This window comes from Somniosus microcephalus, unplaced genomic scaffold, assembly GCF_052327205.1.
Source record: "Somniosus microcephalus isolate GS21.2 unplaced genomic scaffold, FLI_Smic_1.0 unresolved_chr8, whole genome shotgun sequence".
NCBI lineage: Eukaryota > Metazoa > Chordata > Chondrichthyes > Squaliformes > Somniosidae > Somniosus > Somniosus microcephalus.
Window position 1 is genome coordinate 43,372,055 of NW_028225186.1, and position 22,446 is coordinate 43,394,500.

Here is a 22,446-nt window from a genome sequence, read left to right on the forward strand (position 1 = left end):
GCTGTAGACCCTCCTTAGTTGGTGACAGCAGAACCAGGTCGTCGGCATAGAGGAGGAATTTAACCTTGGATTCATATAGGGTGAGGCCGGGTGCTGTAGATTGTTCAAGTAGTTTTGCCAATCCATTAATGTAAATATTAAAGAGTGTCGGTGAGATTGGCGAGCCCTGCGTCACCCCCCGCCCCTGTGGGAAGTATTTTGTTTGTTTGTCTCCAATTTTAACTGCACATTTATTGTTTGTATACATTGATTTAATTACATCATATGTTTTACCTCCTACCCCGCTTTCGATAAGTTTCAGGAATAAACCGTCATGCCAGATGGAGTCGAAAGCCTTCTGGAAATCTACAAAGCATGCGTAGATTTTGCTTTTGTTATGGTGAACGTGTTTGTCAATTAGGGTCTGTAGGGTGAAGATATGATCGGATGTTCTATAGTTTGGCAGGAATCCAATTTGGCTTTTACTCAAGACATTGTGCTCTTCAAGGAAGTTTATAAGTCTTTTGTTTATGATGCTACAGAATACCTTCCCCAGGTTACTGTTTACACAGATGCCTCGATAGTTGTTTGGGTCGATTTTGTCCCCACTTTTGTATATGGGTGTTATGAGTCCTTTGTTCCAGATGTCAGGGAAATAACCGACACTCAGAACCAAGTTGAAGAGTTTTAGGATAGCCAGTTTCAGTTTGTCGTCTGCGTGTTTAATCATCTCGTTTAGTATGCCGTCTGTCCCGCAAGCTTTTCCTGGTCGCAGGTCCTTGAGTTTTTCAAGAAGTTCTTTTTCTGTTATTATGGCGTCTAGCGGGTTTTGGTTATCTTTTATGGCCATTTCAAGCTTTTCAAGTTTTTTGCGTATTTGGTGTTGCTCTGGTCCTAGTGTGTTTTTCTGGTATAATTTTTCAAAGTGGTTTACCCATGTGTCCCCATTTTGAATGGACAAATCGTCGTGTTGTTTTTTGTGTAGTGTTTTCAAGTTGTCCCAGAAACAATTCGACTCAATGGATTCCTCCATGGAGCTGAGTGTATTCTTAATAAATTGCTCTTTTTTGGTCCTGAGTGTGTTTCTGTATTGTGTTAGCATCTGACAATAAGTAAGGCGTAATTCCTCGTTTTCTGGATGTCTGTGTTTTTGGTTTGATAGTTTTCTAAGTTTTTTCCTCATGTTATGGCAATCATGGTCAAACCATTTTTCATAGTTTTTTGTTTTGGGTTTGTTCTTGCGAGCTTTCAAGTTTGCATTTGTTGCCAAATTATCAAAAATATTGTTTAGTTTACTAACTGCCCGGTTTACGCCTTCTTTATTGTGAGTGTATATGTTATCCAGAAAGGTGTCTAAGAGAGCTTGAGTTGATGCATTGCTAATTGTTTTCTGGTATTTTTCCGTGTCGTTTTTGGCCCATCTGTACAATTTTTTGGTGTTGTACAGTTTACTGGGTTGTGTTTCTATGTTGTTTGTTTCTGTCTTTTTGAGAAACATAGTAATTTGACTGTGATCTGACAGTGTTGTTTGTGGTTTGACTGTGAATGCTCTGAAAGAGGATGGGTCCAAGTCTGTAATCATATAGTCTACTGTGCTGCAGCCAAGAGGTGAGCAGTAGGTCGATCTTCCTAGGAGGTCTCCTATGAACCTACCATTGACAATGTACAGACCCAGGTTTCGACAGAGCTGTAGTAGCTGTTTACCGTTGGTATTTGACTGCTTGTCGCAGTTATGCCTGTATGGAAGGGAAGGGATGTCAAAGTGGTTATTCCCGAATACGTAATTGTTTCCCTGATTATTGGTGAAGTCTGGTTCTTCGCCCGTTCTTGAATTGAGGTCCCCACAGATCAACACGTTCCCCTGGGCCTGGTATTGGATAATTTCCCCCTCCATGTTGGAGAAGGTGTCCTCTTTGTAGTACGGGGAATCGATTGGAGGGATATAAAGTGCGCAAATGTAAACATCTTGGGTGTTTGAGATAATCTCCCTCTCAAGTTTGAGCCACATATGGTTTTCGCCCTTTTTTATAAATTTGATGTAATTCTTAAGTTCTGTTTTAAACCAGATCAGTATGCCTCCGGAGTCTCTGCCTTGGGTTACACTTGGTAATTTATTGGAGGGGACCACTAGCTCAGTGTACCCTTGGGGACAGCCGGTGTGTCCTTTTCCTTTATACCAAGTTTCCTGTAAAATGATAATATCTAGATCTTTAGTTTCCTCTATGAACTCTGGGGTCCTACTCTTCACTTCTTGCCGTGAAGAGCGTAGACCTTGGATATTCCAGGTCGAAATATATAAGGATTTCATGTTAAGTTTTATCTTTTTCTATGATAGGTTAAAGAGTGGTACGTGTTTGTCGTGTCTAAGTGTGGGGAAAAAAAAGATCACCCCAGTTGTCTACAAAAGTTAATACAATTTGGTTACAGTTCTTTCTATTAATTAGTCCTTGATCCATAAGGCGGAAGTAGATGCTGCTGCACATCTGCTTATTGTCTCTTAATGGATTGTTTCTGTCTGAGGTATTGTGTACGTCCTGTGCATCTCTCCCTCTGTCTGGCTGGTAGCGGTCCTATTCCCCTGTGGGACAGGAGTGGTGCAGGTCTGATAATGTTGTTTTGCATGGGGATCCTCTCCGGTCTCGGTTGGTGTGGTGGTGGTCTTTGTAGTGTTCCTGATATGTACCCCGCTGATCTCTGGTGGTCGGGGGGGGGGTCCTCTTGGAGTCTGGGTATGGACCCGGTTAAAAGCGACGTCCTTCAGGGCTTTAGCAAAGATCGATATTTTTTGCCTTTGGATGTGGACGTGGTCGTAAAGACATTCTTCATCGAGGGTGGGGTGTTGGGCCAGGTGTACGTTGTGGTTTGATTCGCAGTCTCTTGCTATGCTGGCATTTATCTCATGAATTGTGTTGTTGTTGAAGTCTGTTCTCGGCAATATTGTGGAAACAGTGATTCTAGTGTTTGGAAATGTACTGCTTGCCTTCCTAATCATTGCTCTGAGCGATGTTGCTACCTCTTTCTGTTTGGCCTTTAGGTCATTTGTGCCCGTGTGTATTATTATGTGTTGGGGGGAGCCTAATCTGGCTTTGGTCAGCCATCCCATGGCTCTGTCTGTTGTTGGGCACCAAATCTTTTCTACTTTACTTCTAGGGAAGAGCTTTTTCTCCCATAGAAATTTCCCATTTGAGTCTATGAGTATTACGACGTCAGCCTTGTTTGTGTTTACTGTCTGGTGGCTTTCGCCTGGACTCATAGTGTGTGTGCTGGGCTGGGGTGTCTGGTGTGTGCGTACCTCTTGTGAGCGGCTCGCTTGTGGTTCCATGGTGGTGGGGGAACAGACACAGAATGATCCGGGACTGACAGTACATCCCTTTTAAACAGACACAGAATAACACGGGACTGACAGCACATCCCTTTTAAACAGACATAGAGTGATCCGGAACTGACAGAACATCCCTTTTAAACAGACACAGAATGATCCGGGATTGACAGTTGATCCCTTTAAACAGACACAGAATGAATCACTTTCGTACTGGGACAAGTAAGTCGTTTGTATCATTCAGTCCAAAAAAGCTGATGGTAAGGAATTTCCTGAATTGATGAAACACAGGCAGCCTTCAGTTGTTTGTAAAGAAACAGACTTTCTAACATGCACCGTGACTGTTAACCCACCAGGTGGGGCACATTCGCCATCATTTTTAAAGTATACTGATATTAATAGCAATTTTTGTTAAACAAGTCTATTATTTTCCCCTAATACCCTGGTCTAGCAAAAGACTATCGAACTCAGATATACAATCATTAAATGATCTAGCAATAACTGCCTTTTGTGGGAGGGAGTTCCACACTTCGACCTTTCTTTGTATGAAGAAATGTTTCCTAATTTCTCTCTTGAACGGCCTGGTTCCTATTTTAAGGTTTGGTCCCCTTGGCCTAGACTCTACCTCACCCCCCCGCACCCCACACCTGCCCCCCCACCCCGCCACCCCCATCCCTCGCCCCAGTGGAAAACGTTTCCCTCTGTCTACTCTATCAATTACCTTCAATATCCTAAAAATCAGAATCTGCCCACATGGCAGACTGGTAACACAGGTAAACGCCCAAAGGATCCAAGGAAAGTGACAAGTTGGAAGCAAAGGGTCGTGGTCGATGGGAGTTTGTGACTGGAATGCTGTTCAGTGGGGTTTAGGAGGGCTCAGTACTAGGTCCCTTGCTTTTTGTGTTATATCACTGATTTAGACTTCAATGTAGGATTAAGAAGTTTGCCGATGTTGTATAAACATTGTCCATGTGGTTGTTAGTGAGGAAGAAAGCTCCAGACTGCAGGACGTTATCAATGATTTGGTCAGGTGGGCAGAAAAGTGGCAAATGGAATTCAGTTCGTGGAAGTGAGAGGTAATGCATTAGGAGAGGGCTAACAGGACAAAGGAATACACAATAAATGGTAGGATATTGAGAAGCGTAAAAGAACAGAGGGACATTGGAGAGCATGTCCACAGGTCCATGAAGGTAGCAGAACAGGTAGAAAAAGTGGTTAAGAAGGCAATTGCAAAAGACTGCGGATGTTGGAATCTGAAATAAAAACAAAAAGAGCTGGCAATATTCAGCAGGTCATTATTTCAGATTGCCTGCTGAATATTTCCAGCATTTTCTGTTTTTATTTCAGATGAGCTGCTGAATATTTCCAGCATTTTCTGTTTTTATTTCAGATGAGCTGCTGAATATGAGAATACCATTGTCAAGGAAATAGAAACAAGAAACTGTGAAGGCAGCAAGAAGTAAAATAAAAAGGCTAAACTGATCTTTGGCTGCTAATATGGCTGGCGCCCACAATGTTACACCTTGCTGTTAGAAACAATGTAAGGCAGAGTGCAGAAGTTATACAGACAATAGGCGATCAGAAAACACATTACCGTGATTGCAAACGCATTACCATAATGTTTAGGTGATCGGGAACCCATTACCAGGATATTTACTTAACTGTAACCCATTCAGTAAAATGTGACTTCTTTATTTCAAACTGCCAGGCCAGGAAATCAAATTAACTGTATACGTGCACAGCTCGGGATTGGTGCAGACTGTACGATGTGTTAATGTCTTCTCAAATGCAAGTATAATAATGTAACACACTGTAGGACAAACTGCTTGCTCTGTTGGATTCGCAGACTCTTGCAGGAGTCGGTTTCGATATATCAGAGTAAGACTCCGCGGATAATAAATCGTTTGAATTCTCCAGTTGTTCAACTCAGTGTTTACTGAACCAGACTGAGGGTAAAAGAATCCGTTCTAACATTTGGGGTCAGAAGTGGGATCTCAACGGACAGTCACCGAGAGTTTGCGAACTAGGAGCTGAATCGTCTCGGACGTGGAGGGAGGAAATGGGCCCCCGATGTGAGTAACTTTTGTACTGCCTCGGTTTTCCTCCGATTCCGCCAGTCCGACGATGAGTCGGCCAATCGCTAACTCCCGTGTGGTGTCCCGCCGAGATCCAGGTCAGTCTGGCGAATACTGGAAGGGATAGGTGATTAGGTCAGTGATCGGATATCACTGAGGGTCAGTGATCGGATATCACTGAGGGTCAGTGATCGGATATCACTGAGGGTCAGTGATCGGGTATCGCTGAGGGTCAGTGATCGGGTATTGCTGAGGGTCAGTGATCGGGTATCGCTGAGGGTCAGTGATCGGGTATCGCTGAGGGTCAGTGATCGGATATCTCTGAGGGTCAGTGATCGGATATCACTGAGGGTCAGTGATCGGATATCGCTGAGGGTCAGTGATCGGGTATCGCTGAGGGTCAGTGATCGGATATCGCTGAGGGTCAGTGATCGGACATCACTGAGGGTCAGTATATGTACTGAGGGAATAACTAGGAACTGTGTAAACTTAGAAATAACACTTGTGTCAGGTAAAGAGTGTCGACCTTGTATCTCACTTGGCCCGCCTAGGCTCTGAACAAGTTTAAAACGCGACTGTGTAAAGTTCACAAGGGGAGTAAGATGGGCAACTGTTTAGATACTACGACTGAATCGGGTAGCGCCTTACAGACCCTTTGTGAACAACATCCTGACAAAGCGAAGCAACTCAGACAGTTGTCGGGAGGATTGAATAAGAAATTAGGAAGTGATCAATGGCCACTAGGAGGAACTAAGAATCTAGATGCCGCTAAAAAGGCTCAAGAACTAATTTGGAAAAGTAACAGGGGTACCACAGCCAAAGAAAAAATTGCCCTATGGAGACAGTACTGCCAGGAACTGAAAGAAACTTCCTTGTTAGCAAGCTGGCAGGATAATGCCTTAAAATTAGGAATAGCACTTACAGGGGGAGGGGTAGTCAAATCAGTAGAGGTATTGAAAAAGGAATGCGCTCATGAGAAACGCTCAAAACAGGAGTCTGAAAAGACCACGAGCGAGCCTGGAAAGGCTGATAAGAGTGGATTACGTAATCCAATGGTTGGCCTTGCCTTGACAGAGGGAGATGGTGATGATGATTTGGACGAATGGAATCACAGGGCTCAGGTTGTTCCCCACGCTACCCCCCCCCCCGTACGTTAACATTTATCCCCCGGTGGCACCCGCACCAGCTGTACAAACCACCGCGCCGACACCTCAAGTCTCTGCCAGTGCCGTTTCCCCACCGCCGTCAGTCACGGTTCAAGTAAATAATCCCCCGCCGGTGCAGATGGGAGACCAACAACCGGGTCCCCAGTATACCAACCCTGTTGCCTTTTACACCCGACTCAGGACTAAGAATAATCGGCCCCCGACGACACCCTCCCCACCCCAACCCAGTCCATCAAGGTCACGAAAACGGAGAAATCAAAGGCAGATGATTCAAAGTCAGAGACTAGAGAGTCAGAGCCAGAGTACCCTCAAGGCTTTAAGGTCCTTTTTAAAGTGCCGGGACCATAGTGACATTGACAGTGGAGATTCAGGAGACGACTTGTCATCCCTGGAATCACGATCCGATACCGAGAGACCCGCCAGACATAAACCGACACTCCGGCAGTTGCCGGTGAGACAAATGCCTAACCCTGCCTTTAACGCAAATATTCCAGTGGCCGCCGATAACCCCCGAACCATAGGTATCTTCTACCCCTGGAAACCTAACGAGATAATGGCTATCTTAGCCGGGATGCCAGATAGGAAGAAATCCCCCACCTTGTTTGTAGAATTCCTCCGGACTACTATACTCGTCTATAATGCTGAATCAAGAGACTTATGGGCGTTAGTACAGCAGATCTTGAATCCCGCCGAACATGCAAGGTTAACCTAGGCTTTGAGGATCATGCCACATGAGAGGCTCAACACGCACAGAGTGCTGCTCGTGAACGCGCCATACTCACTGCTTTAACCACCACCCTGCAGAAACCCATTGATATATCCAAGGTGTTGGATACTAAACCACGAAAGGGCGAGGGAGCAGAGGAATTCCTAGAGAGATTCTCTGAGGTATATCGGAGTCAGTCAGGAGATGCTAATTACCAGAACGGAGCAAACTCGCCACAATACTGTGCTATCCTGATAAATTGTCTACCAACCTCGGTGTCTGAAGCAATTAAGACTAACAATATGGACTGGTCAGAGTATAGTCCCAGCCAGATGGCCAGGGCAGTGAAATATTATTGGAAAGAGAGTAAGAGTCAGGAGAGTCAGCCCCAGGTCAAGGTCAAGACTGAGTACGTGATAAAAAAGGAAGAGCCGAAGCCCACCCAAGATGTGATAGGATATCAGACGGAGCTCCAGTACTGCGTCCCAGGGTGGGTTGATAGACAAGGGTACAGAGATACCAGCCATCCCAACGGACCAACCGTCCCTAATTATGGCCCACCCTACGCTCCCCCAAGACAAAATTTCTGCGATAGAGGAAGAGGAGGGAGGCAAGCAGGGTCAGATACCTGTTTTAATTGTGGCCAGCAAGGCCATTGGAGCAGGGAATGTTCCTCCCGAAGACAAGGAAGAGGGGGCCACATGCAAGGACAACGGGGAGGTTGACAGGGAAATCGGGGACGAGGAAGATATACAGACTTCTCCCAGAATAATCCGTTTCCCCAGTACTGACTAGCCAACCTCGTGGCGAACGGGTTCCAGTCAGACAAGGAGCCCCTTTCTATCCCTGCTGATTGAAGGGAGCCGACATACGTTTCTGGTAGACACCGGAGCTGCTATGTCATCTGTCCGATCAGAGCTCAATCTCCCTAAATCCGGGAAGACACAAAGCCTGTCCAGATTCCAAGGACAAGTGTGCCAGTACCCAATATCAGAACCAGTTGAAGTATCATTTCAAAATGAGTCTGTGAAACACCAATTCATGATCACAAATGGGCTGGATTGCAATCTCATGGCCAGAGACCTGTTATTTGCATTTCAATTAAGAAGCATTGTACTACTATCAACCCAGCATGTTTTCTCACAGAACCACCCCTCGAACAAACAGACCCAGGACATGATTGTTTATTTTTAATCACAGAAGATACCTCCGTCAGTGAGGATCTATCTGATGCCCCAATGCAGAGTCCTGACACAACCATGTATGTAGATGGAAGTGCGTCCGTCAGTCCCCTTGGGAAAAGACTTTCTGGATATGAAATCGCAGATCAGGACAGTGATACTTTGGAGTCTGCCGCCTTTGAGTTTCCGTATTCCGCCCAACAAGCAGAACTGTTCGCATTAATACGAGCTTGTATCTTAGGGAAGGACTTAAAGGTTAACGTTTATACAGACTCGAGATATGCCTTCGGAGTGGTTCATGATTTCGGACAATTATGGAAAAACAGAGGGTTCCTAACCTCTGCAGGAACACAGATATCCCATCAGAAATTAGTATCTGATTTGCGACAAGCCCTCATGCTATCAAAACAGATCTCCGTGATAAAGTGCTCCGCACACACAGCAGGACAGACCCCTGTAGATATAGGGAATAGATGCGCAGACCAGGAAGCTAGGGAAGCGTCCCAGGAACAACGAGTGGTTGTGCCTAGAATGATGAGCCAGACTAAAAGCTCAAATAAAAGCAAGTCTCCCTCGGAAAAGCCAATGCCAACCATCCAAGACGTCATTAAGTTACAGGAGGACGCTCCTGACCGTGATAAGGGACTGTGGAAACAGCTCGGTTGTACATATGATTGTGTGTCTAAATTATGTGTCACCCCTGCCGAGCAAAACTTGTATGTCAGATGAGCTAGCATTATGGGTTATTGAATGTATACACTTTGCAACTCATTGTGGTACCAGAGCAACTAGTGACACGTTATTAGCTACATGGTGGCATCCTAGATTACAAGCTCTGGCTCAAGGTATTAGCAGTCGCTGCCTCATTTGTCAGCAGCACAACCCGGGAAAAGGCATACCTTGTGAAATGGGTAAGACGCCGTTACCCACGGGTCCCATTGAGACCCTCCAGATGGACTATATTGAGTTAGAAAGGTGTCAGTGTTATAAATATGTACTGGTTATTGTTGATTTATTTAGTAAGTGGATTGAGGCCTACCCGACTACGGATAACAAAGCCTCCACTGTTGTAAAAGTTTTAATGAGAGAAATTATTCCAAGGTACGGAATTCCAAACCGATTAAGTTCAGACAACGGCCCTCACTTTGTGGGTCTGGTAAACAAGGAGTTCTGCACTCAAATGGGCATCCAACAGCAGCTACATTGTGCCTATAGGCCACAGGCCGCCGGACTGGTCGAGCGGGCTAATCAGACCTTGAAAAATAAACTTGCCAAATTACAGGCCGAGACGGGAACTACATGGCTCAAATTACTCCCCGTGGCCTTGTTCCAAATACGTACTATCCCGGCTGGTGCCACCCCAACTGCTGCCAAAGTAGAGGGAAAGAGTGCTTGGGTCCGCCTCCACCACTGTAAAATTGTCAGTAATGCTATGCCTAAAACTTAAAGAATGCTAACCTCTCTTGCTTCCAAGAAATCTCTCCCTAAACAGACGTGCCGCGCCGACCAGCCATGCAGACGTCGCTGTGGATCCCCTCTATCAGTGCCCTGATCACCCTTGGAATAACTCAACGGCCCAGAAGGTGGACATGCCGGCAGAACCAATCCAAGCGGGTACACCACCTATGCCACGGAGACGTGCTTCGGTGCAATGATGATAACCCAGGCGGGTTCGGGAAATGGAACATGATCAACTGGGACACCTACATTGGGCTTATTAGACAGCCCCACCGCTCGCTAATGCTGAGATACATACACAGAGGAACATTGCCATGCCATTGGACCAAGTGTAAATTTGATTACGTCTGTTGACGCCAGGTGACCAAGTCTGTTACTGCAGGACCATGCAACAGAACTACCGATACCAAAGGACAAAGCTGTTATCCAAAGTCCAACCAGGAAAAGAAAAGAAATGGACTGCCCCTATGAGCAGCTTCGACTATTCGAGGGTAGAAGGTACCCTCACAAAGAGACGTAAACGAGATCTCCAACACATTTTCCCTGAAGAAACCCCGACGGGCAACCTATTCCTCCAGACTCACGCAGCCCTATACTCACCAGAGTCAATTGTTTGTTATCCACCCCTGATATCTGTTGAGGGGGTGTTTACCCCAACCCCGGTTATTGTTCCCCCGGACTTTCTTTTAGATGCTCACCTTCTCCCTCCCACAAACAATATAACAATACCCTATACCATAACCCCACCCGCCAATTGCCTGAAACCAAGCAGGAACCCTGGTGGCTATGAGAATAGTTGGAATGGGACGGGCTATGGCTGTAGGTCAGTATGGGTTAAGCAGAACTACACCTGCTTGATGACACGCTGCCTCCACCATCAGTGTACGATAGGACCAGACACCGGTAGCTGCACATGTGAGCAATCCGTATGTGTGTCAATAACCGAAGGAGTACAAGTTTTATGTGGAGAAGGGGATGGGACAACTCTGAAGGTAGGGGGGGAAACCTTTATGCTAGTAAAAATAGCTAATACCCAGCCTACTGATACTCGTGAGATCCAAGGTTTTGACTATTTCCTTCCCCCGAGCCATTTAAGCACAAGGCAGGAACACGTATCTGTGATATATACCAAACCAGGCTACTTTTTCTTGAGCCAAGGAAAAGCCACTAATTTCATGGTAGTAGATAGCGCCCCCAGACGGTAGCCATCGCTACCTTAACCCCTACCACAGTACCCTGCCCCTCCCAATGGACATCCCACCGAAAAATAGTAGTCAGGGCAGCCTCGAAAGAGTTTTGCTCCAAGTGGAAAAATCCTGAATCCCTAGGAGGACACAGAACCTCTATAGGATATGGATTTGCTGGCCTGTTCTCTATAGGCTATATTGGAGCCTATCTGGCCGCCAATAACCGGAACTACCTTATCTGTGGCCTCACCATCCTGGGTAATGCTACCATGGGGGCCCTCGACGCAGTCACTAAAGAATTGTCGGAACTCAGGTTATTCACTATGCAAAACAGATATGCCCTAGACTACCTGCTGGCCCGAGAAGGTGGTGTCTGTGCAATAGTAAAAGGTAAATGCCTTATGGGAGTCCGAGACCAGACAAAGAACATCACCCACTTTATCACTAAGATAAGGGAACAAATGGATAATATGAAGGAAGCAAGTAACTGGGGAGATTGGGGATTTGGAGGATGGTATGACTGGTTGATAAATATGGCTATGTACCTAGTAGTTGCAATCGCCTGTATTTTTATTGGACTAGCAATCATGAAATGTGTGCTAGGAAGAATGCAGCTAGCTTTGGAAAAAATAGGTAGCCCAAAGATGTTAATGGTAAGACTGACCAATGAATGTGAAATGAAGGAAGTAAAGTATGATGACAATGAAGAATTTGATCGATTAATAAGATAGACGTAACCGAATAACGGTTGGTTACCATTGAATGATAAAAGGAGGGATTGAGAATACCAAGGTCAAAGAAATAGAAACAAGAAACTGTGAAGGCAGCAAGAAGTAAAATAAAAAGGCTAAACTGATCTTTGGCTGCTAATATGGCTGGCGCCCACAATGTTACACCTTGCTGTTCGAAACACTGTAAAGCAGAGTGCAGAAGTTATACAGACAATAGGCGATCAGAAAACACATTACCGTGATTGCAAACGCATTACCATAATGTTTAGGTGATCGGGAACCCATTACCAGGATATAAACTTAACTGTAACCCATTCAGTAAAATGTGACTTCTTTATTTCAAACTGCCAGGCCAGGAAATCAAATGAACTGTGTACGTGCACAGCTCGGGATTGGTGCAGACTGTACGATGTGTTAATGTCTTCTCCAATGCAAGTATAATAATGTAACACACTGTAGGACAAACTGCTTGCTCTGTTGGATTCGCAGACTCTTGCAGGAGTCAGTGTCGATATATCAGAGTAAGACTCGGCGGATAATAAATCGTTTGAATTCTCCAGTTGTTCCACTCAGTGTTTACTGAACCAGACTGAGGGTAAAAGAATCAGTTCTAACAAATATTTCCAGCAGTTTCTGTTTTTCTTATTGGTTAAAAAGTCCTAGGGAATATTTTCCTTTATTAGGCGGCAGGTGGTTAAGAAGGCAAATGGTATCTTGGCTTTCATAGCGAGAGGGTTTGAGCACAGGAACAGGGATGTCTTGCTGCAGTTGTACAGGGCCTTGGTGAGACCACATCTTGAGTACAGGTAGACTATCCTTTATCCGAAAACCTCGGGACCAGCCGAGTTTCGGATAAAGGAGAATTTCGGATTTCGGAAGGTGGGTCGGCAGGGGTCCGCGGGGGGGTGGTCGGCGGGGGGTCGTGCGCACGACTTACGCTGACGCTCAGCGTAAGTCAGTCGGGGCCGGCGGGGTCCGCGGGGGGGTCGGCGGTTGTCGGGGTTGTCGGTTGGCGGGGCCGGCGGGGTCCGCGGGGGGGTCGGCGGTTGTCGGGGTCGGCGGTTGTCGGGGTCGGTGGTTGTCGGGGCTGGCGGGGTCCGCGGGGGGGTCGGCGGTTGTCGGGGTCGGCGGTTGTCGGGGCCGGCGGTTGGCGGGGTCGGCGGTTGTCGGGGCTGGCGGGGTCGGCGGTTGTCGGGGCCGGCGGGGTCCGCGGGGGGGTCGGCGGTTGGCGGGGTCTGCGGTTGTCGGGGGTGGCGGGGTCCGCGCGGGGGTCGGCGGTTGGCGGGGTCGGCGGTTGTCGGGGCCGGCGGGGTCCGCGGGGGGGTCGGCGGCTGGCGGGGTCGGCGGTTGTCGGGGCCGGCGGGGTCCGCGGGGGGGTCGGCGGTTGTCGGGGCCGGCGGGGTCCGCGAGGGGGTCGGCGGTTGTCGGGGCTGGCGGGGTCCGCAGGGGGGTCGGCGGTTGTCGGGGCTGGCGGGGTCGGCGGTTGTCGGGGCCGGGGGGGTCGGCGGTTGTCGGGGCTGGCGGGGTCGGCGGTTGTCGGGGCCGGCGGGGTCCGCGGGGGGGGGGGGGTCGGCGGGGGGTCGTGCGCACGACTTACCCTTTAACCGAACTTCCGAAACCGGAACCCTCTAAAAACCGAAGGTTTTTTCGTTCGTACGCACGACTTACGCTGAACGAAAAAACCTTCGGTTTTTAGAGGGTTTCGGTTTTCGGAAGTCCGGATAAAGGGTAGTCTACCTGTATTGTGTGCAGTTTTGGTCGCCTTATCTGAGGAAGGACATTCTTGCCATGGAAGGAGTTCTGCAAAGATTCACCAGGCAGTTAGCTGGGATGGCAGGAAAGATGTATGAGGGGAGATTGTGTCGATTAGGCTTATACTCACTGGGGTTTAGAAGAATGAGAGGGGATCTAATTGAAACGTATAAAATTCTGACAGGACTGGACTGACTAGATGCAGGAACGATGTTCCCGATGGTCGGTGAATCCAGAACCAGGTGTCACAGACTAAGGATAAGGGATAAGCCATTTAGGACAGAGATGAGGAGGAATTTCTTCATCCAGCGAGTGCTGAACCTGTGGAATTCTATACCACAGAAGGCAGCAGAGGCCAATACATTAAATATATTCAAGAAGGAGTTGGATATATTTCTTAAGGCTAAAGGGATCAACGGTTATGGGGAGAAAGCAGGGACCGGGTACTGTATTTCGATGATCAGCCATTATCTCATTGAATGGTGGAGCAGGCTCGAGGGGCCGAACGGCCTACTCCTGCTCCTATCTTCTATGTTTCTATGTTTGTATTAGCCAAGGCATAGAATTCAAGAACAGTCTGGTTATGTTTGAACAGTATAAAACACTTGTTAGGCCACAGCTAGAGTACTGCAGACAGCTTTGGTCACCACAGTACAGGAAAGATGTAATTGCCCTAGAGAGGGTACCGAGGAGATTTACTAGGATGTTGCCAGGACTGGAAAATTTTAGCTGTAAGTAATGATTGGATAGGGTTGGTTTGTTATCTTTGGAGCAGAGGAGGTGGAGTGGAGACATAATTGAGGTGCATAAAATTCTGAGGGGCCAAGATACAGTGGATAGGAAGGACCTATTTCCCTTAGCAGAAATGTCAATGATCAGGGGCGTAGATTTAAAGTAACTGGTAAAATGATTAAAGAGGAGTTGACAAGAACCATTTTCACACAGAGAGTGGAGCGGATCTGGAAGTCACTACCGATCACATTAATAGAAAGCACTATGGATATGTACTTGAAGTGCTGCAACCTACAGGGCTACGGACCCAGAGCTGGAAAGTGGGATTAGGCAAAATATCTCTTTTTCGTCTGGCAAAGACACGATGGGCCGAATGGCCTCCTTCTCTGGCGTAAATTTCTGTATTTCTATGATCACTGCCCTTAATCTTCAATATTCCAGCGAATACAAGCCTAGATTACGTGATCTCTGCTCATAGCCTAACCCTTGGAGCCCTGGTAACACACTCGTGAATCTGCACCGCACATCCTCCAAGGTCAATATATCCTTTCTAAGGTGCAGTGCGCAGAACTGTACACAGTGACTTAACCAGGCCTCTGTGCAGCTGTCACACAACTTCATTCCATTTATGTTGTGCAGGGAAGTTGTCTAATAGTTTGCATAGGTCATTTCACTGTTGAAAAGTTACATTTGCACAGCTGCGATGGCCGAGTGGTTAAGGCGTTGGATTTGAAATCCAATGGGGTTATCCCGCGTAGGTTCGAACCCTGCTCGCAGCGATTCTACTGCAAATTCTTTATTTTATTTCATCGGTTCCCTGTGGAGATCACTGGCCCCGAAACTGATTAGAATTCCCTCCACTGCACGTTATGACACTGATTAACCCAAAGCTGTTGTTCCAATTGGAAACACTAATTTGTCATCAATGAGAAATTGTGGATTTGTTTGAAACTATTTGCAAAGATCAGTGAGAAATTGACACATAAGACAGCACGTAAAAATTCCATTTAATAAAGAACCCTGCAATGTTTGGAAGGAAAAGAGTGGAAACGCGTTTTGGTTTTCTAAAGTTGAACCCGAATTAAAAAGTGTGTAAAACGACCGCAGTAGGACTCGAACCTGCAATCTTCTGATAGCATTCAGAATTTACACCGAAGATCAGACGCCTTATCCATTAGGCCATGCGGTCACACAAAAGTAGACTCAACAAATCCTAATAATGAGTGATTAAACTCCGTTACTGTGTTCATTTCATTAACAACAGAGAATACTGGAAACACTCAACAGGTCAGGCAGCATCGAGTGAGGGAGAAACAGAGTTAACCTTTCAGGTCGAACCCTTCGTCAGAGCAGGAAAAGGTTAGGGAAGAGGGATTTTTAAGCAGGGGTGGGTGGAGGCGAGGTAAGAACAAAGGAAATGTCTGTGATAGAATGGACGGCAGGAGAGATTGACTTACAAAAGGGATGATGGTGCAAGGCAAAAGGAGAGGTAATAGGACAAGTTAACGAACAAAAGATGGCTCAAGATGAGGTGTGAATGATTATGGCAGAAACATTAACAACTGTCATGTGAGGAAAAATGAGAACAAATTAAAAAAATTAAAGAAATACAGGGGCCAATTTATAGTCTGAAATTGTTGAACTCAATGTTAAGTCCAGAAGGCTGTAAAGTGCCTAATAGAAAGATGAGGTGCTGTTCCTCGAGCTTACGTAGAGCTTCATTGGAACAGTGCAACAGGCCAAGGAAGGAGAGATCAGAGAGGGAGTGGAGCAGATAATTATAGTGACAGGTGACCGGAAGCTCGGGGTCACACTTGCCGACTGTTCTGCAAAGAGGTCACCCAATCTGCATTTGGTGTCACAATGTAGATTCAGCGAATACAGTAACTAAATTGTAAGAAGTACAGGTAATCGCTGATTCACCTGGAAGGAGTGTTTGCTGCCCTGGGCGATGGGAAGGAAGGAAGTAAAAAGGGCAGGTGTTGCTTCTCCTGCACTTGCATGGGATGGTGCCGGGCGAAGGAGAAGGGGTGTTGGGGTGATAGAGGAGTGGACCAGGCTGTCATGGAGAGAGCGGTCCCTTCGAAATGCTGAAAGGGAGGAGGGGAAGATGTGTTTGGTGGTGGGATCATGCTGGAGGTGGTGGAAATGGCGCAGGATGATCCGTTGAATGTGGAGGCGGGTGGGGTGAAAGGTGAGGACAAGGGGGGAACCCTATCATGTTTCTGGGAGTGAGCGGAAGGGGTGAGAGCAGTCGTGCGGGAAATGGAACAGACTCGGTCGAGTGTCATGTCAACCATGGTAGAGGGGGGTCCTCAGTTGAGGAAAATGGAAGACATACCGGAAGCACTGGTATGGAAGGTGGCCTCATCAGAACAGATGCAACAGAGACAGAGAAACTGGGAGAATGGAATAGAATGGAATGGATAAATCCCCAGGGACTGATAATCTACATCCTAGTGTACTTAAGGAAGTGGCCCTAGAAATAGTAGATGCATTGCTGGTCATCTTCCAAAATTCGATAGACTCTGGAACAGTTCCCATGGATTGGAGGGTAGCTAATGTTACCCCACTATTCAAAAAAGGTGGTAGAGAGAAAACGGGGAATTATAGACCGGTAAGCCTGACATCGGTAGTGGGGGAAATGCTATGTGGATGTGGTGTATTTGGACATTCAGAAGGCTTTTGAGAAGGTCCCGCACAAGAGATTAGCGTGTAAAGTTAAGGCACATGGGATTGGGGGCAAGGTACTGACTTGGATAGATAACTGGTTGGCAGACAGGAAGCAAAGAGTTGGAATGAACGGGTCTTTTTCCGAGTGGCAGGCAGTGACTAGTGGGGTACCGCAGGGATTGGTGCTAGGACTCCAGTTATTCACAATATATATTAATGATCTAGAGGATGGAACTAGATGTAATATCTCCAAGTTTACAGATGACACAAAGCTGGGTGGGCATGTGTGCTGTGAGGAGGATGCCGAGAAACTCCAGTATGATTTGGACAGGTTGGGTGATTGGGAAGAAGCATGTCCGATGCAGTATAATGTGGATAAATGCGAGGTTGTCCACTTTGGTGGCAAAAACAGGAAGGCAGATTATTATCTGAACGTCAATAGATTGGGAGAAGGGGAAGTGCAACTAGACCTGGGTGTCCTTGTGCACTAGTCGCTGAAGGTAAGCATGCAGGTGCAGCAGGCGGTTAAGAAGGCAAATGGTATGTTGGCCTTCGTAGCGATAGGGTTCGAGTACAGGAGCAAGGATGTCTTGCTGCAGTTGTACAGGGCCTTGGTGAGACCACATCTTGAGCATTGTGTGCAGTTTTGGTCGCCTTATCTGAGGAAGGGTGTTCTTGCCATGGAGTGAGAGCAGTGAAGATTCACCAGACTGATACCTGGGATGGCAGGAATGACATATGAGGAGAGATTGGGTTGATTGGTCTTATACTCGCTGGAGTTTAGAAGAATGAGAGGTAATCTCATTGATACTTATAAAATACTAACAGGACTAGACAGACTAGATGCAGTAAGGATGTTCCCGATGGCCGGGGATTCCAGAACCAGGGGTCACAGCCTAAGGATAAGGGGTAAGCCATTTAGGACAGAGATGAGGAGGAATTACTTCATCCAGAGAGTGGTGAGCCTGTGGAATTCTCTACCACAGAAGTCAGTGGAGGCAAATTCATTAAATATATTCAAGAAGGAGTTAGATATATTTCTTAAGGCTAAAGGGATCAAGGGATATGGGGAGAAGGCAGGGACAGGGTACTGAATTTGGATGATCAGCCATGATCTCATTGAATGGTGGAGCAGGCTCGAGGGGCCGAATGCCTACTCCTGCTCCTATCTTCTATGTTTCTATGTTTCTATGAGTCCTTACAGCAAGCGTGGTGGGAGGAAGTGTGGTCCAGGTAGCCGTGGGAGTCAGTGGGCTTATAGTGGGTGTTGGTCGAATGCCTATCCCCAGAAATGGAGACAGAGAAGTCGAGGAAGGGAAGGGAAGAGTCGGAGATGGACCATGTGAAGGTGAGGGAAGGGTGGAAATTGGAGGCAAAGTGAAAGAAATTATCTAGTTCAGAGCGAGAGCAGGAAACAGCACCAATACAATCATCGATGTACCGGAAAAAGAGGTGAGGAAGGGGACCTGAGTAGGACTTGAACAAAGAATGTTCCACATATCCCACAAAAAGGCAGGCATAGCTAGGGCCCATGCAGGTACCTATAGCAACATCTTTAATTTGGAGGAAGTGAATGGAATCAAAGGAGAAGTTGTACAATGTGAGAACAAGTGCAGCCAGGCGGACAAAGGCGGTGGTGGATGGGGACTGGTGGGGCCTCTGTTCAAGGAAGAAGTGGAGCCGCTTAAGGCCGTCCTGGTGGTGGTTGGAGGTGCAGAGGGAATGGACATCCAGAGTGAAAAGGAGACGTTTGGGGCCAGGAAACTGGAAACTGTTAAAATACGGAGGGTATTGGAAGAGTCGCGCATGTCGGTGGGAAGGGACAGGACAAGTCGAGAAAAAATAGAGTGAAGATAGTAAGAAATCAGTTCTGTGGAGCAAGAACAGGCTGCAGCAATTGGTCAACCAGGGCAGTCCTGTTTGTGGATCTTGGGAAGGATGCAGAAGTGGGCACTGCAGTGTTGAGGAACTGAGAGATTGGCGGCCATGGGGGGAAGATCTCCAGAGGAGATGAGGTCAGTGACAGTCTTGGAAACAATTGCTTGATGTTCAGTAGTGGGGTCATGATCCAGGGGGAGGTAGGAGGAGATGTCAGTGAGTTGCCGTTCAGCCTCCGGATAGTAGATGACGGTTCTCCAAACAACAACAGCACCACCTTTGTCAGCAGGTTCAATGACAATGTTAGGGTTGGATCTGAGAGAACGGAGTGCTGCAAGATCATAGGGAGTTAGGTTGGAGTGGGTGAGGGGAGCAGGGAACTGGAGATCGCCGATGTCATTTCAGTCCCATTCTATGCACTCCAAACCAACAGAGAGAGTAGACAATGGTAATGCAGTAGATGTAATTTATCTGGATTTTCAGAAGGCCTTCGATAATGTACCCCATAATAGACTGATGAACAAGGGCAGAGAATTCAGAGTCAGGCGAGAAGTAGTGGAATGGATTGCTGGCTGGCTTAAGGAGAGAAGGCAGATAGTCTGACTACCGGGTAGTTTATTCACAGTGGCAGAAGGTGGGTAGTGGTGTTCCACAAGTATCAGAGCTGGAGCCACTGCTGTTCGCAATTTATATTAACGATTTAGACTTAGTGATCAGAAACACAATTTATAAATTTGCAGATGACACCAAATTGGGGGGAATAGTCAATACTGGGGAGGACTGCAACAAGTTACAGGAGGACATTAATAAACTTGCAGAATGGGCATAGCATTGGCAAATGAATTTGAACACAAATAAGTGTGACATATTTCATTATGCTAGGAAGAATAGGGAGGTCAGCTTAAAAGATCTTTAAAATTATGAAAGGTTTTGATAGAGTGGATACAGAGAGAATGATTCCACTTGTGGGGAAGAGCATAACTAGAGGCCATCAATATAAGATAGTCAGCAAGAAATCAAATCGGGAATTCAGCAGAAACATCTTTACCCAGAGAGTGGTGAGAATGTGGAACTCGCTACCACAGGGAGTGGTTGAAGCGAATAGTTTAGATGCATTTTAGAGGAGGCTAGGTAAGCAAATGTGGGAGAAGTGCATAGAGGGTTATGCTGATAGATTTAGATGAGGAAAGACTGGAGGAGGCTCGAGTGAAGCATAAACGGAGGCATGGACTGGTTGGACCGAACGGTCTGTTTCTGGCGGTATGTTAATAATGAGTGATTAAACCCCGGGATTGTATTTATTTCAGTTCTATTCTTTGCACTCCAAACCAATCAGCAGCTGTGAACCGTTCACTGATTGAAATACGAGAAGTCCCGATGGATCTGGAATTGTTCATTTAATGTTGGAAACGCTCCGCAGGTCATAACTCAGGATTTCCAGCTTTGCTTCAAAGTATTGCAGGTCCCGTGTGAGTTTCCATCCAAACTTTTCAACAAATAACAAAATCAAGAAACTACCCTCTCTACCAAAAATTAAATGGCCCGTACGGGGATCGAACCCGCGACCTTGGCGTTATTAGCACCACGCTCTAACCAACTGAGCTAACCGGCCATTGGGTTTGGTTCATATGTATAAGCTTATATTTTCGAGACTCTAGCTGACGATTTCCTGCATTAATCTTTCAGCATACACCTACAGTTGTCAATCATACACTATCCTATCGGCAAATACTGTACATATGGCACTGTGTGCCACACATGACAACAGCCAACACAAGTGCCAGGCAATGGCCAGCTCCAACAAGCGAAAGTCTAACCACCGCCCCTTCACATTCAACAGCAAGACCATCACCGAATCAGCTACCACCATTACCAACAACAACTTGCATTTATATAGCACCATTAACGTAGTAAAACGTCCCAAGGCGCTGCACAGGAGTATTTTCAGACAAAACATTTGACACCAATCCACATAAGGAGAAATTCGGGCAGGTGACCAAAAGCTTGGTCAAAGAGATAGGTTATAAGGAGCATCTTAAAGGAGGAAAGAGAGGTGGACAGGTTTAGGCAGGGAATTCCAAAGCTTAGGGCAACAGGAAGGTTGAGTGATTATCATCAGGGATGCTCAAGAGGGCAGGATTAGAGGAGCGCAGATATCTCAGGGGGTTGTAGGGTTGAAGGAGATTACAGAGATAGGGAGGGGCGAGGCCATGGAGGGAACAGAAAAGCAAAATATTATTGAAATGGAGAGAGACTACAGAATGCTGCGGTTAAGAGGGATCTAGGTGTCCTCGTACATGAAACACAAACAGTTAGCATGCAGCAATTAAGAAGGCAAATGGAATGTTGGCCTTTATTGCAAGGGGCATGGAGCATATAAGTCGGGAAGTCTTGCTACAACTGTACAGGTGAGGCCACGCCTAGAGTACTGCATACATTTTTGTTCTCCTTATTTAAGGAGGGATATACTTGCATTGGAGACAGTTCAGAGAAGGTTCTCCAGGTTGATTCCTGGGATGAAGGGATTGTCTTAGAGGAAAGGTTGAGCAGGTTGGGCCTATACTCATTGGAAGTTATAAGAATGAGAGGTGATCTTATTGGAACATATAAGATTCTGAGGGGGCTTGACAGGGTAGATGCTGAGAGGGTGTTTTCCCTCATGGGGGAATCTAGAATTAGGTGGCATAGTTTCAGAATAAGGGTTTGTCCATTTAAGACGCAGATGAGGAGGAATTTATTCTCTCAGAGGGTTGTGAATCTTTGGAATTATCTACCCCAGAGAGCTGTGGAGCCTGAATCATTGATTATATTCAAGGCTGAGATAGACAGATTGTTGAACTATCGGAGAGTCAAGGGTTATGGGGAACAGGCAGAAAAGTGGAGTTGAGGCCAAGATCAGATCAGCCATGACCTTATTGAATGGTGGAGCAGGCTCGAGGGGCCGAATGGCCTACTCCGGCTCCTATTTCTTATGTTCTTATGTTTTATAAGGGCAGCCGGTGCATGGGAACACCATCACCTCCAAATTCCCCTCCAAGTTACACACCATCCCGACGTGAAAATATATCACCATAACTTCATCGTCGCTAGGTCAAAATCTTGGAAATCCCTCCCTAACAGTACTATTGGAGTACCTTCACCACATTGACTGCAGTGGGTCAAGAGGGCTTCTCACTACCACCTTCTCAAGGGCAATTAGTGATGGGCAATTAATGCTGGCCTTGCCAGCGATGCACAAGTCCTAGGAACAAATTACATTAAATTAAAATCGTCACGACTGGATGTGGCAGGATTGCAGAGCTTTGATCTGATCCGTTGGTTGTTGGATCGCTTCGCTCTGTCTAAACATGCTGTTTCCATAGCTTAGCATGTGTGTAGTCCTGTGTTGTAACTTCATGAGGTTGTCAGCTCATTTTCAGTTCGCCTGATGCTGCTCCTGAAATGCTCTTCTACACTCCTCATTGAACCAGGGTTGGTCCCCTGTCTTGATGCTAATGGTAGGGTGAGGGATATGCCGGTCCATAAGGTTACGGATTGTGGTGGAATACAATTCCAAAACTGATGCCCCCTCTGCCCTCTCGGGTGGACATAAAAGATCCCATGGCACTA

The 22,446-nt window shown here is 46.6% G+C and overlaps 1 protein-coding gene and 2 non-coding genes across 3 annotated transcripts in view; 2 read left to right on the forward strand and 1 right to left on the reverse strand.

The window, feature by feature from the left end:
• The window catches only part of LOC147086147 (syncytin-1-like), a 187,624-nt gene extending 175,822 nt beyond the window's left edge, over positions 1 to 11,802 (forward strand). The window contains exon 2 of the mRNA XM_085979181.1: positions 11,083 to 11,802. Coding sequence (XP_085835307.1) covers positions 11,083 to 11,802 — 720 coding nt within the window. The remainder of the gene's footprint in view (positions 1 to 11,082) is intronic.
• A 3,181-nt stretch (positions 11,803 to 14,983) lies between these two features.
• On the forward strand, positions 14,984 to 15,065 carry trnas-uga (transfer RNA serine (anticodon UGA)). The gene has a single exon. It is a non-coding gene; the product is annotated as a tRNA-Ser (tRNA).
• A 5,310-nt stretch (positions 15,066 to 20,375) lies between these two features.
• Positions 20,376 to 20,449, reverse strand: trnai-aau (transfer RNA isoleucine (anticodon AAU)). Its single transcript has one exon. It is a non-coding gene; the product is annotated as a tRNA-Ile (tRNA).
• Positions 20,450 to 22,446: the final 1,997 nt, after the last annotated feature.